Source organism: Rissa tridactyla, chromosome 5 (assembly GCF_028500815.1).
Source record: "Rissa tridactyla isolate bRisTri1 chromosome 5, bRisTri1.patW.cur.20221130, whole genome shotgun sequence".
Classification (NCBI taxonomy): Eukaryota; Metazoa; Chordata; class Aves; order Charadriiformes; family Laridae; genus Rissa; species Rissa tridactyla.
Window position 1 is genome coordinate 63,889,998 of NC_071470.1, and position 15,920 is coordinate 63,905,917.

The 15,920-nt window shown below is 41.3% G+C and overlaps 1 protein-coding gene across 3 annotated transcripts in view; it reads right to left on the bottom strand.

The window, feature by feature from the left end:
- The window catches only part of TRPC3 (transient receptor potential cation channel subfamily C member 3), a 39,893-nt gene extending 26,225 nt beyond the window's left edge, over positions 1 to 13,668 (bottom strand). For 2 of the 3 annotated variants that reach the window (XM_054202845.1, XM_054202847.1), the window contains exons 1-2: positions 12,491 to 13,142; positions 2,810 to 3,581 (exon numbers count right to left, since the gene is read on the bottom strand). In XM_054202845.1, coding sequence (XP_054058820.1) covers positions 2,810 to 3,581; positions 12,491 to 12,717 — 999 coding nt within the window. In that variant the 5' untranslated portion in view covers positions 12,718 to 13,142. Of the gene's footprint in view, positions 1 to 2,809; positions 3,582 to 12,490; positions 13,143 to 13,582 lie in introns of those variants that run through there. The other variant, XM_054202846.1, reaches the window with a different exon arrangement.
- Between the last annotated feature and the right edge of the window lie 2,252 nt (positions 13,669 to 15,920).

The window sequence follows — 15,920 nt, forward strand, 5'->3', positions numbered from 1 at the left end:
TCAAATGTGGCAAGCTCCACGATGGCCTTCTGTAAGACACAGAAGCGTTGCTTGCTTTCTCCTTGATCTACCTCTACAGTTCTCAATGTGGCATCTCATAGTACATCCATGCCATGAGCAGCCCCATCATACCTGCCCACAGCCCCAGTGGAATACACAGTCATGCCATCAGCCGTGACATTTCAGCACTTCCTGAATTTGGTTTATGGTGATGCTAAAAAAAAAAATCCTTGTTGCTTCTTTTTCCTCCTCTCTCCCTCCCTTTTCCACTACCCCTTCTTCCCAGGAAGGGCGGCCAATCATTGATGCCAGAGGAAAACAAGAAATTCTCCTACCAGCCTTGGTAGAAACAGAAGGAACGCCCTGAAATACATAAGAATCAGAAGGAAAAGAGATATGAGGTCAATAAGGAGAACAATTATTTCACTGGAATGACTTGATTTCTATGAGAACCTGGAATTTCCATACTAGCAAGGACCCAGAAATAATTTCTACTGTAGGTGCCAAAACTGAATTACTTCATACACCTGGAAAGGTTAGCAGCTGCATAAGTGCTATCCAAAAATAGTGAAATCTGTAAAAATAGTGGATTTCTTGTATTCTTAGGCATCCCAAAATACCAACAAATAGAGGCCAAACAGTGGAGAAAAAGAGAAAAAAAAAGAAGAAATTGAAAGCCAGAATATTTTATTTTGGGACAATTTAATATTTTTAAAATGGAAGTGTTTTTTTTTTTTTAAAGTTCTGGGTTTGAAATTAAAAGTCCAACAAAAAAACATCGCTTTTTCACCTCCAAAATTTCAAGCTATTCCTTTTCTGATTAAATTCGTATTCACAGTATTAGTACCTGTGATACAGGAACTGCCCATGAATTTTTATTTTTACTGAAAGTTTTTTATTCAACTCTAATCACCTACATCCTCCCCTTACAAAAACATGATACAGCTTGCCTTAATTTAGCTTTTGGTGGCAGAGATTGTATTTTGAGATTCTAGGGAGTTGCGTAACACTTAAATTGAGTCCCTAAGCCCACTGGTGTTTCTGGACGCAGGTATAATAACAAAATTTGTATGCAGCATCACAAAGAAAAAGACAGATGGTAGAGTTTCTAAAGGTGCCAACACAGAAGAAAAGTTCTAAGAAACTGCAGGAGAAAAAAGGGGTGGGGGTGGAAGGTTTGTATGCACAGCCACCAAAGCGTTGTTCAAAAAACCCATAAATCTCCATCTTGGGCACACAATTCTGGTGACCTTGTGGCTCTCAGGTTGGCCTAGTTGAGAAGGAATAAATGATAAACAGGACTGACTTATACACATCAGAGATTTAACCTTCTATAACGGCTCCAAATGAGGCACATACCTGCAATTCACTGTGTGAAGCACGCAAGCCAACAGGGTCTATGCCTATGACAAAATTCTCTATTTCTTCAATTTTATGTTCATGAAGAGCTTTCCCAGTTCAGTACTTTTTCAGCAGAGGAAAAAGAAAATCTGACATTTTTCTTATAGTCCTGAATAAATACATTGAGGAAGCACTCAATCCATTTGCCAAATTACACAATACGCAGCATGATATGAGGGGGATCCTTCAGCAAAGGAAGGAGAGGAAAGGTTTAAGATGAGTTTTACACTTTATTAGTGCATGGTATTAATACATGAATCCTTCTCAGCACTGAAACCTAATTTTAAAACTATATTTTTACTCAGTCGGCTATATCTGGAGCTATTCTTTCTCAGGATTCTAAAATTGTTTCTTCCTTGTCTGGTAAAGTTCAGTTTATTAATTTCTGACTACATTTCTCCAGGTTGATGTATATTTCTTCTGAGTACTTCACAGTGTTAGCAATGTTTGCTGCTGTTTGAAAAGGTTAATGCATTGTTTGCCTCTCAGATCATTTGCGAAAATATTAAACAAACAAGTGGTACCCAACACTGATCCTGCAGAACACCATAAAATTTTTTGCTAAAACTAGATAGAATGCTATTAATATCATTACTCACTGAGAACAATCTGTCATTCCCCAAGCCAAGTTTTTCTTATTACACGCAGTCTACTGGGGTTTGATTTTTTGGTGGGGTTGGGGAAGGGGAGGGCAAGGATGTGGGTGTTACTGTACTTTCAAGGCATTCAACAGAACTGCAAAATCACTTAAAATAAAAAAAAGCACTGGGCAACAGGTAACTAAGTCATTAATTGTCTGATGGAGAAGCTGAAATATAAAGAAAAGTCAGGGCACTGACATATTAAACCAGATACAGCTCAAAAAACAGGTAACACAACCCACATCTGTAATCAGTCTAATGGCTCATTTTGAACAATTAACATTTCTAAAAGGTGTGACAACCCCCCCCCACTTTCTGTATTCTTAACAATTAGCCATCATTCAAAATTGGTACAAATAAAAAAGAGGGGATAAGGTCAATGCTGCCGTATGCTCAATAAAAGCATAACGTTTCTGCTTTCTGCGCTTGTGCTACTCAGCATTTGTAACTAAAAAAGATCTTAGTCTGCTACAGCAACCAAAATGGTCTTCCATCAGCTGCAAGGTTATCAGAATACATACTGTCTGTTTTTCCAATTTTCTCCATACACATTAGGTGCAAAAGCAATTTAATTTCATTAAAATGTCTTTTTTAAAGGCTTTTGTATTGAAAACTCCAAATTAAGAACAAGAGATACAATAAATATCATGAAAGCATTTGCAATTGAAAAAGAAAAGACACAGGAAAAAATTTCAAGCATCTAAGGACATCATGAAGTAGCAGCAACTGTAAAACAAAGACAGAGAGAAACACCAAAACACCATTACCTTGAATTCTTTTTCAATGTTGGCCAACTTGGCAAGTTCATTGCTGAGTTCTAAAGCAGTGAGTACCGGATCTTCACTGGAGAGAGACAGATACGCCGGACTAGCCAGTCCTTTGTATGCATTTATTCTTGACCTAGAATGACTGAAAGAATCATGCTTTTGCTTCTCTGTACAGTCATTACATTTGCAGAAATAATCATGAGGTCTTTCTATCCTTGCTCCTTTCATCAATAGCATGTGCACAACTTCGTATTTTTGGCAGTGGGCAGCTAAAATTATGGGAGTGATATCTGGAGAAAAGCGGGTACCGTCTTCATCATAGGAATAAAAATCATCATCCTGGAGCTCCTGCTCACAAGGGCTCAGAGTCAGTCGCTTATTTACTGAAAACCCAGGATGATTCAAAATTGCTTCCACTATCCTAATGTAGCCCTTGCTGATTGCGAGCAGCAGGGCATCTCCAATCCGTGCCAAGTTCTCTTTTTTTAACAGAAGTTCTGTCACTTCCAAATGTTCATTCCCTACAGCAAGCTGCAAGGCGTTTTGGCCCATGTAGTCAACACAGTTGACATTCAGTGTTTTTGACTCCTCCAACATTTTGCGCACCACAGGTATGTTCCCATACTCTGCTGCATCTAGAAAGCGCTCCTCTTCAGCCGTAAGACTGGTGCCCCTGTTATTGAACATGAATGCCGGGCCTCTAATGGCCTGTCGCCTTCCCTTTTCCCTCATCATAGTCATGCGTCTCAGAGACGGACTTTCTTCAATGTACCTAATGAGAAAACAAAAAGGTAACAGAATTTCATTGTGTTGATTATTTGTGGCTTCCAGTTCTCCTGTTGCTACAAAAACAATGACTTATTTTGTCTCTTGTCATTTGCCCATCTATTGACAAGAAGTATTCTTTATTGTGATTTCTCTGCTTTCATACTCGCTTGGTCTGCAATCTAAAGACATTTACAGGCTCAGTATCACAGGCCATTTCTGTTTTGTTAGCATGGTCAATATTATTTTTAAATTTTTTTACTTTATGTAAGACATCACTTCTCTTCAGAAATCCTTCCCAACCCACTTCAGTATATATGTATAAAATTAAAACACATCTACTATACTACTTTCAATAGTAATTAACACTACCCACCATAGTCATTCAAGATGATGGTTTAAGGAAGGCAATATTTATGCTTACTGTATTGTAGTTCACATAAATGAGGTGAAAACAAGTTTTCTTCCTGACATCTTGCCAAGCAATACACAGTGAAGCCTGATCTCATGCCTTCTAGTGTTACTACTAGAAACATTAACCAAATCTGAAAGATTCTATTCACGAGTCAACTTGGTCAAATTATAAATCTTTGAAAAACAACAGTTCACACACATTTGCAACAGACTTTCTTGCTGCTAGTACCTAAACTACTCACAGATTCCAGACACCAGGCACAATCTAGTGTAGACTGGGATCAGCTCTCACCCTAGCTGGACTCCTGCAATGCTGTGGGTTATGTTGGGCCTATTTCTATTATACATCTACCACTTCAGGAGCTGAAAGGAACAAGCTATCTAATATCATTACATGAACATCTATATATTTTTAAAAAGCCTCACCCACTCTCGTAATACAATCAAGAAAAACAGGAAAGTCAAAGAGCTATTAAATGAAAACGTAAATTGGAATGGAAGGCTACACTGGAAAAAGGAAACATGGGTGTAGGAAAGTGAGATTGTTTAGGAAAGGGAACTGGGGAAGCTGTGGACTCCCCTCAAAAACCAATTGCAAAAGAAGAAAGAAGGAGAAAATAGAAGGGGGGCAGCAGAAAAGAAAGGGTAGGCAAGCCAATTCAGAAACACAGAAACTGGGATTATGAACCAGTGAAGATGCTGGCTGAGAGCAGAGGAGAGCAAACAGGAACGTGCTGAGAGAACAGACAGATCAGATGCGGAGCTGGATCTAGCTAAGTAAGGAAACTAGAGAGGGGAGAGGAGGTTCAGAGAAGCGAGACCAGGAGCTGCAAAAAAAAGGGACCTAGGACAAGAGGCTGAGGAGCAGATACTACCTAGCTGGAGAAAACAACAGGAAACAATCGCCTGGAGAAGTCTGAAACAAGAGAATAGATGGCATCAAGCTGAAGTGGTCACAGCTGGGTGAAGAACAGAAGCATTTATGTACGCCTGCCAGAGCAGAGGCCAAAGGCCTGAAAAGGTACTCAGGATACCAGAACCTTCCTTCGCTACCACCTGCAAATAAATGTGAAACCTATCAGCAATCTCCCTTTCCTTTCTAGTCCAGCTCAATACTGAGAAAGACAGCCTCCAGCTGCTATCAGTTAATCCATTAGCTCGAGGGATAGAGATCACTTGAGCTGATTTGATGGGCACAGAAACACCACTGCAGCTGATGGAACAATATAGGAGTTAATGGAGGGTGTGCTTTGAATACATATAACACTATAGATAAGCTACATAGAGACAGGCCCTATAAACTTCAAATTTGGTCCTTAGGTCCTATGTGTCTCTGCTCCTCATCTAAAAAAAAAGAGCAGCTGGCTCCCATTTTACAAGAGCATTGTGAAAATTAATTTATTCACTTCAGTGAAAAACTCCGATACAAGAGTAAAAGGCCAGACAGAAAAAACTGAAGAGGAAATTAATCCTTCTACCCTCAGTGCAAAAGCCAGGTAATGTGCATTAGCAGAGATGTGGGTCCACATAATGAATGCTGAGGGCAAAACATAATATTAAACAGCCCTTTTAAAGCAAACCCTGTCAGTCTGCAAAAGGACAGAACCAAGGGAAAAATGACACACACACCTTTGGCGCACACAAAGACTACACATTTAAGTGAACATGGTGGAACCTGCATAGGCAGCTTCAAAAGCTGCATATCCTAATTGCTGCTGGATCAAATCCACAACCTGAGAAACATTCTTCTAAATGCAGTCATCTTTATTTTTTGTGTGATCTTTCAACAATGAGCTTAGTTGTATCTCCACTGCACAGAATATGCCTGTTGACATCACTGGATTTCCCCATATGCAGCAATGTTAGCCCTAACGGTTTCCTTTGGGCATAACTAATTCCATTCAGGTTATAAGAATATGTCTGGCATTCCAGCTATCTGCATCAGTTGTAATAAATTCAGCAAAACATAAAATCTTAATCACTTTATCACAGCTACTAATATAGTAAAAGCTAGTCCATGCTTTGAACATTTCAGTTAACACAAATGGGCAGTTCCATTGCAGACCAAGTGAAGGGATTGTAATACTCATTGCCAAGGGCAGGTCTCTCCTGGGATGAAGCATTTCATATTTTTACATTTTCATCTGTGGTTGGTATTTCTGGACTACCAGAAATGACCTGGGTGGCACTGCAGTACAAGCAATGCTAACTGGTATTGACTTTTTGAAGTATGTGCCAAAACCGTTTTGCCAAACACGACAGGATCTTTTTTTTTTTTTTTAACTTCTGTACTCTAAGTCTATGAAAAAGGCTGCATAACAGAGGGGATTTGGGATTCTCTTAAACACAGAATTGATTTAATGTCTCTAAGCTCGGGCATATTTCACATTTGGGAGTACTCAGATATAAAGATTTAAGCCCAGAGCGCGCATGGCGAACAGCCATAGTATGCTACTACCTTATTCCCCAACAAAATCAGAAGTAAAACCAGAAATATTGTCTTTTCACAGTTACCTTTTAAACAAGATCTTATTGTCTGCTATGCTGTTATGTTTCTATTCTTCCTCCACATCTAAAAACATACAGCTACAGAAATTTGTTTACTGTAAAGCTATAAAGAAAAAATATGTATATTAAAAAAAGTAAAAAAGACAGAGAACAGATTGACTCATACTGACTTCTTGATTTCAGAAGGCTCTAAATTGCCACTCTGCATCTCATTTATCTTTTATGAAATATATAACAATACATTTTCCCCTATATATTCAGTGTAATTTTTCAGAATATTTTGAAATATGACACTTATTTTCTATTTATCTTTCTTTCTAAACCCACTGACTGAGGTGACTCATTCACTTTCCGTAAAAAGAGATATATCCTTCTAAAGGTGTGGTATTAGAATATCTTCCCAATAAGGAAAATTTCCTTCGCTATAAATCCTGTGACAGAAATGATATATTTGAAGTAACTGTACTATCTTCTCAAAATAAAGATGAAAGTTGCTTGATATTTTAATGATTAAAATATTGTCAAGACCTCCTGAAAAAAAAAAAAAAAGGCAAAAAATCTTGTATAGCACCACACAACCAGTTAGGTTCAGACTGTTCTGTTCATCCATACCTCCCTACCTCACCAAATTCAAAGACCTTGAAGCCAGCGCAGCTCTGGTCAGAACACTGCAAGCAAGAAGCATCAGGTACAAGGTCTCCTGTTAGGTTTTCTGCGCTCCTCTTCTTACATCTAATTATTTTCAAGCTATCCCAAAGCATGAAGCAAATGGTAAAAAATTTAGTTTTAACTATTTAACTGTTTTCAGCACATTTTACATGTAATGTTTGCCAGCTGAAGTAATTAAAACAACAAAATCTCAAGTCACATCTCTAAATATCATTAGACTGGCTTAAAAATACGATTAAAATAGAACCAAGTGTGCATTAATTATTTGTGTTCTATTCCTAAAGCCTTTAAAGTCCATATTCTCAACCTTGTCTCCGTAAGGAGCTGACAACTTACATTAAAAGAGGGAAAGAGAGATGGAAATCGTGATGCTGCTCTTCCCAACTGTTCTAAATAGTTGAAAGAACAGAAAAAAATAAAAATTTGTAGAACACACAGCAAAAAAAAAGCCACAAGAGCACCAAGTAAGAAAAAAGCCCAATTATTTAGTGTTAATTTTTCATCAGAGATACACCACAATCTTAAGTTCTAGTCCTAGTACACAGGTTGTATAATTACACTATGAGAGTGAGAGGACACAATTCAGTCCCCTTTTGCTGACACGAAGCAGCAGCTGAGCCCCTCCATTTTTCCCCCCCAGCTATTTGTCACACTTCACAGCAGAAAAATTGCCAAGGGGTCTATACAGCTTCAAACCTCTGTTTTCTGCTCAGCACAAATAAGAAGGATGGAAGCACAGAAGAGCAACCACGTTAAACAAGTACACCAATTCTACCACATCTGGACACATGTCACTTGGCCCTGAGCATGCACCACGTAGGCAGCTTGTTTCGAGGAACTGAAGAGCTTCACTGGCAAGAAAGAACTTCAGAAACTTCCAGGTTGGTACACCAACCTTCAGAATCATTCATTCATTCATCAGTATAAAACAAGGATGGTGTTAAGTTACAAGTTTATTTCCTTAAGTATACAGTTACCACTAGCCAGCTTAAGTCTCATTCACTGCTTCCTACTTAGGCAAACTCTCAGTAGCTTCAGTGATAGCCATAAATGAACATGACTTACTATAAGATGACTAACAATCCACCAAGATGTGACAGGACCCTAAGTCAACCTCTTGCTGAAGAATACGAAAGCATGACACCTCCATTTCAGCTTTGCAGCAGAACTCTCACATTTAGCAAGGCCATGGCTCCTAAAGGAGTATACCATATTTCAAGACCTGTATCTAATGAGAAGTATCACAAGCTTTCGGATAGAGCAATGTTAGGTACACTCTGATCAACTAACTGGTTAGTTATATACCAGGTAATGCCATAAGACACAAAAAACTATTCCACATTACAACATATTTATGTTTACCTTAAATATTTTCATCTAAAATGTATGACCTTCATATGTGCAATAATAAATATTTTTTTAAAAAATTACCATTAAATAAGCAATGTCCACTTGTCTTGTGTTTTGTATCCATCACGTTTACTATGACCTTACGTTGCATCGTATTGTTGCCTGGACAGTTACTCCTACGTACAAGGTTAGAAATTTGAGCAGCACAGCAACTCCAAAGGACTGGAGTAAGCATTATGATTCCTCTGCTTCTACCATAGATTATTTCAATTACAGATTTCTGCTCTGTTAGCCTACCCATCCCCTTTCACATTCAAACCTTCAGAATTTTAGCATAAGGACAGAAACGTGTCACAAAAAGTTGACCTGAGAATTCCCTGTGTTCTTTCATTATCTCGTCAACAGCAGTTCAAATTGTCAAACAACAATTTATAATATTGTTTCCAAGTCTATTTTTTAACAATGCAAGCTGCATAAGCTATTAAAAAAAAAAAAACCAACAAAAAAAAAGAGAGACAAGTTGGAGAAACAGAGGTTTTATTCTGGGCCTTCCCAGATCTGTAGTCATTTTCTAACATTTGTACTGAAGAACAGACTGTTATTCTCCCTGAACTATTAAATGCAATAGAAGATGGCTTCAACAATTTGCAGGCAGTTTACCCCACTGCTAAACTGCAGTACAACATCAGTGATCTTTATTCTATTCTAGCCCTGAAAAGGAAATGGAGTCCAGTGATTATAGACAGCTCAGATAGGTACATCACTGAAACACTGATGCGCACACACATTTAAAAGCAACACCACTGGTGTCAGCCGCACAGAAGATGCGGATTATGCCTCCTGTTCTGCCAAAAGTAACCTCTGACGTCCCAGTTTTAAAATTAAAGAATGATCATTGCCTTACTCTCAAAAGTAAGTGCTCAGACATGCACATACATATGAGCAGCCTTTTAGCTCATGGCTCCTGAGATCTCTTAAACTAAGTGGTCTCAAATGTTTGTTTTGTTGCCATCACACAAAAGACTGTTGTTCCACGTGAGGTCGCAGCTCCTGGCTCTGTGCAGGGCCACGAGCAGTGCTAGAGGGGCAATTCCCCCAGCCTCCCTGTCTCTCCCAAAGGAAGGCTTTGCCACCCCTCCAAGCTCTGCTACAGCCACAAGAGGCTACTGGTAAATTTGTTTCTTCACCAGTATAAAATAGTGTCACATTCACACATGTTTGCATCAAAGCTTGCACATGTTCCACACAATTTGGGAATCCCCGCACCAAATCTAAAATGTATGAAATGAGAACTTCCTTCTGTGAACTACTGCCTGGGCTTTCCAGAAGAGGGAGGCTAATTCAGCTGAACAGCAGAACATAAATCAGGCCAGCTGCACGATCTGACTCAGGTCTATGCTCTCCCACTGGTCTGAAAGGACACAATCCATCATCCAAAATGCCCTCGTGTCAGCTCACAGAAGTTCTGTCTCCGAACTGGAAAGGATTAGTCAAAAAATGGAACAAAACACAACAAGGTTATCAGGAGGTGTACACGCAGTTTGTTTCTTCCCCTCCTGCCCCACAAATTATGCAGAGCTTTTTCCTACCATTACTCTTCACTAACTCCTCAACAGAAAACACCAACCATTTGAATTCCTGAGGGGAAAAAAAGGACTATGTTTTGATGACAGGAGTCCATTCGTGCACACACAGAAAAAAGCAAACATCTAACCAGGAAAGAACCAAGTTAACAGGCTTGTGGCAACAAAGTATTTTAAAGTTCCTTTTACATTCAGTCCTTTATGTGTGTTCTGTCATTCCGCTCAGGAAACCAAGCCATGATTTTCAGAGAGACCCAGGAAATCAGGCATCCAATGCCTACTACATTTAATTTACAGATTTTGTCCGCATTTTTCCCACTGGGACATATAGTACCTTGTGAAACAAGTATTACATCCAGTCTGCAGTCTTAGTGGGAATCTGAGGTTAATTACTTTTTCCAGCAATATGTGGCACAGGAGGGAGCCAGCTGTACATTGACAGGCACCTTGTGCAGGTTACAGCTTTCAGAGTGAAGACGTTTCAAATACCAACTAAGTGCATCTTCTTGTGCAAACTACGTCACATCTTCCTGCCTCTTTCCCCTCGCACTGTTTGTCAGCACTGAATATTTAGACTACAAATTCCTCCAGTCAAGGATTCTCATACTCACTTTGTGCACACTGAAGCCTTACGCGTGTCAATCCAAGCACATTATGAGCAAGTTGATATTCCTGCTTGTTTTGTTAACATACACTGTGATTTTAGGCATTAGCACCAAACACAAAATGTTACTCCATAAGAAAAATCCCACTGCTATGCCGAGGATGACCATGGGCACATAACAGGGGAAATGTGGGTCTTTTGCCTCTAATGCCCTGTCAGTTCAATACACTCCTATTACAATGATTAATGTCAGCCCTTTGTCCACTGGGCAGTGGCTCGCAATCACTGCTGTCATAGATTCCCAGGACAGGATCACAAGAATTATATACTGGGAAGTAATTCCAACAGACAGAGCTCACTCCAGGCTCACATGCCTATAGCTGTGCAAACTGAACTCTAGTTTTAGTCCCTGGTGGCATAATACCCATTTCTTAAAGAAAGGAATATGCCAACAGTTCTAAGAGGACACTATCCTCAATGGGATCCAGAAGTTGAGGACTCGTAGCTCACAATTCATCTGAGCTAGCTTCAACTGTCTAAAAATAAAGTGTCCAAGTCTAAACTAATCCTCTAGGCTCTTTTTATGGTGAATGGAGAAAGACAGGCACTTCAAGAAAGAAGATAAATGATGACGCTGGCTTGCCCACTGTTATTTCCTCTCTCATCCCATCAACTACAGAGAGAGCCCAGACAAACAATTTACGTGCAACTAACTTTCAGACAGCTAAAGACGTGCGAAAGACTTCTTCGCTTGAAGTCTGGACTGCTGGGTGCAAGGTATTTGTGAAGAATTTCTGCACTGGGATGGTAAAAACCACTTTTATTTGTGGTTATCCCATTCTAAGCGCTACTCTAATTACTTCTGTACTTTACAGTTGTCTCTAGGGTGATTTTAATTAAGGCTGCTTCTATAAATGCTGAATATGTTATCTTAAAACTTGAAATAAAGTGTTTGTCATCTGGTAATTAAAGTATTTAATTAAGAACTAAATATCATCATGAAAGTATAAAATACTCAAGTAATCCTCAGAAGTGAGTCTATCTAAACTACAGCATGTTATAAAAATAAGTGAATAATTCATAGACAACCTACATTTTATAAGTCAGAGAAAAGAAAGTTAACATTCCTATTAGTAAAATTGAATTTATTTCTCCAGCAGTAAGTCTAGTCATGGTCAGTATTTATATGTATATATGATTAAGTCTTAAGCAACAACAAACTGAAATTTCCAAAGACAACATCAAACAGGATAAGATGCATCTCAAGAACTGAGGCTTTTCCGCACAGGTGTCCTAGATTTCTGTGGGGAGTCTGGTTTTATCACAGCCTAGATTTTAAATAAAAAAAAAAAATTGAGAGAGATGCATTAGCGCTGCTAGTACTGAAGGGTGCAATGGGTTCTCTACAAAGCTTGGCTGAGCCAATAGTTAGGTTTTCTCGGCAGCTATGACACTAGCGGGGCGGGGGGGGAAAGAAGAAAGAAAGAGATGAAATCGCTTGTGCCTGCCTCCTGAAGGAACAGAGCCGAGGGGCTGGGGAGGAGGGAGCGGGGCGGCCGGGGTCAGGTAGGGACCGGACCATCCCCTCACGGCACTTTCTCCGAATTCTCCTCACCTCAGCCATTGCAAACCGGGCCCGCCCCCACCTCCTTCCACCGGTCCCCCCGCGCCGGCTGCCCGGCCCGGGGGACAACTCGCCGGGGGGACAGGGCGGCCGGTCCCCCCGCGGCTCCTCCGGGCGAGTTACCGTCCAGCACCCTCTTAATCCACCCCCGGGGCCCGACTTACATGGTGCTGGCAAAGGGAGGGGGCGGGTAGTAGCCGTAGGGTTCCCGGAGGGTTTTCACGGCTCTCTGAGGTGGCGGAGGGGGCTCCGGCCCCCCATTGACGCCTCTCCAGCCGCGGCGCCGGCGCTGCTGCTCCTCTTCCTCTGCCCCCTCCTCCTCCTCCTCCTCCTCCTGCGGGGGGAAGGTCACTCTCCCCTGCTCCTTGCTCTTCCTGCTCTTGCTCGACATGGTCCGGGTCCCCTCAGGCAGCGGCGGCGGTGCCGGCTGTTCCCGCTCCCGGCCGGCCTCGTCCGGCAGTGTGTGTGGTGGGGAAGGAGGCGGGAAGAGGACGAGGAGGACAGCCCTGCCCGGAGGGGGACAGAGCACCTGGAGAGGATAAAACCCTCACCATAAAACCACAGCCGCCCCTCCGCCCTCTCCTCCTGCCGCCCGTCAGGAAGGCGGCGCGATGCGGGGCCGGCAAGTGCCGGGGAGGCGAGGAAGAGACAGTGCTCCCGGCGGCGGCGGCTCTGCCCCTCTCCTCTCCCTGTCATCATCCCTCGCTAGGACAGCATCGTTACTGAGGCAGAGGGACGAGCCGAGGCAGAGAGGAGCAGCCGCCTACCGCGGCGAACGCTCCGGAGAGGAGGGGACGCCTCCCCCCCGCCACCTCCGCCCGCCCAACGGCCGTCTGGGCCCGGGGCGGGGTGTGAGGGGGAGGCGCCGCTGCCGCCACAGGGGCGTTATAAGTGTCCCTCCGCCGCCGCCCCTGAGGTAAAAGGTGCTCTCTGCCTGCAGGTGAGGGCATGGCCGCTGCTGGGGGGGAGGGGGTCGTCCTCCGGAGGTACCCGAACGGTACCGAGGCCTTTCAGCGGTGCCCGCCCGCGGTACGAGCCCTGAGGGAGGGCGGAGTGCTCGAGCAGTAACGGCGTGAGGCGGCAGCGCTGTCCCGGCAAAAGTAGTTTTCTCCAAAATGGCCCAAAACCGGTGCACGGCCCGGCCAAATCCGCCCATAAAGGTCGATCGTTATCGTAAGAAATATCCCGCCCTGGGCTGGAAACAGGTGGAAGATAAAATTTTCAGGCGGAAAGGGACTGTTTTTTGACTGACTTACCGATGATAAAAGCGAGTCAGGCTTTCCAAAGTCTTCCAGACGTTGCTGCCTGAGACTTGACTGGTTTAATTCTGCATGGTGTCAAACTAAAAAATAGTGGGAGGATGTTGAGACGCCTATTGCGTGTAATCAGAGCTAATTACACGCTATAGATTATCAGTCACAAAGATTCTTGCTGTATGGAGACATATTACCTCTTTTATGAGATTTTTTCAGTGCATTATGCCATAGGAAAAATTATTCTATGCCAAAACTGCAACCCCATTAAAATCGAGGCAGGGTATGTGTGTTTTTATACACAGAGTATTCAGAACAGTAGGTACACAGAGACTACATGTGTCGAGATATATATACTATATATACAGTAAAGCTATTCCTTTCCTACATGCTGATGAGATGCCATTTTCCTCTTGCTTTAAACTTTTTTGAAGCATTATGTGGCAATCAGTATAAATTTGCATGAAACTGTATTCAAAAATACAGGTCCTATTGCAATTAAAATTCATGTAAGCTTTCCACTTACTTCAGAGAAAGTGGACTTTAAATCCAAGAACGACTGCTTAGATAGAATTCTCACTGCCAAGCGTCATTAAGTAGTCTCTTAGTATAAAATGCTCGTTACCTCACACTGTACACTGTTTTCAGTATCAGCCGTGGTTTTGCCTATGTTGTTTTCCATATGTACAAAATTCATACTTGTGAAGCACAGGAAATGCCAACCAAGAGTTTCACAGAGATAATTTACTCAGCTACAGCTTTGAGGAAAGAATTGGGTTTTGTTTCCATCAGTTTAATTCGTTTGTGTCTTGAATTATTTAGGGAAGTGTTTTTTTGTCTTTCATCACATGTGAAAACGCATTGAGCTTCAGTGGAATTATGTACATGGTAGAGCAAATTTTGCTCTCTAAGAAACTAATATATAGTATAGCTACTGTAACTTTTAAGTACTTGGGGTTATTCATTTAGGACAGTCTAGTTGTCTAATTATACATACGGTATCAGTGTTATCTATTTTGGAGCATAGCCATGCAGCAATCTGTTTGCATCAAACCTTGTATGTTTGCAGGGGCCATTTGACTTAAAAAATGATACTGCCCATATTGTATTCCTTTTCCAAAAAAAACCCCTCTGTTATTACAGTGGGCTACAGGAATGGACCTTGAATTGCCTCTAGAATTTCCCTTGAGAACAAAACATAAAAGTAGAGCTGAAAGTAGATGAGAAATGCTCTTGCTTCCCAATGTACACTCAAAGCAAGGCTTCCACAAATCATGGTTTATTTTCCTTTCAGAAATAGATAAAAGAGGGGTTTCATATTGATTCTTAGTCTTAAGAAAGTCACATTCTTGCTTTTTCTGTTGCGCTTCCCATCGCTAATTTGAATTACATGTTCTGTGGGCTGTGTTTCTCATTATTTGAGTATTTTCTAAATAGAGATTGGTTTGCCATTTCTGCAATGAGAGGTAATGACTATTGTCTCTTCAGTTATCCAAGTCACTTATAATCCTTGACTTGGAAGTCATCCTTGCAGAAGCCTTCATGATACTTCCCTCCATTTCGAGGGGTAAAATGATGATAACTCTCCAAGTAATTACAATACTGTATATATCAGTATATATTTCATGCTGTAGAACTTTCACCTAGACTGTTTCTGTAGTTTGCTTCTGAGAATTCTACGTGAGACGGTGGCAAAAAAACACCTTATTAAAGTCATGGTATAGCACTATAAGTGCTGTGTAGAAGGCCACTTTTTCTACTAGACAATACCCCTGCAATGTGGACTTCTGCCAAATGTGATTCCCCTCAATGCCTATGTTAGCAAGGAAACGCCAGTCAAATTTGTCAGGGAAGCTGAGAATTCCTTCTTGATACTGAAGGAAAAGGCTAATGTAAGAAAAACTGACCAAATCCTTTTCTCTTTCTCACCACACTGTTATAAAGCCACCAAGCTGAAATAAATGTTTCCTAATGTGCATTTAGATTAAGTGCTTTTCTTCATCCTGCCCTTCCTGCTTTACTTGCTTTCTGGTCAATTTTGGCCAGCACTTGCTTGCATTTGAGCCCTACGGCACAATAATAATGGAGAAATTTTCCCCTTTGCTTTTTATTTGAGGGAGATCCTACCTGAAAACCATCCAGGATGGCAACAAAAGAATCCATTACAAATCTCAAATGTGCTTTGTATGGTTGCAGTCTTAGAAATACTTGTATTTCCAAATACAAATACACAAGTGTGGAGGGAAACAATCTCAGTCACAACAAAATTATGTACAGAAAATTTACCACAGGCTGCCACCAGAACACGGTATCGGAACAGGGATGTGAGAATCCTTGTCTG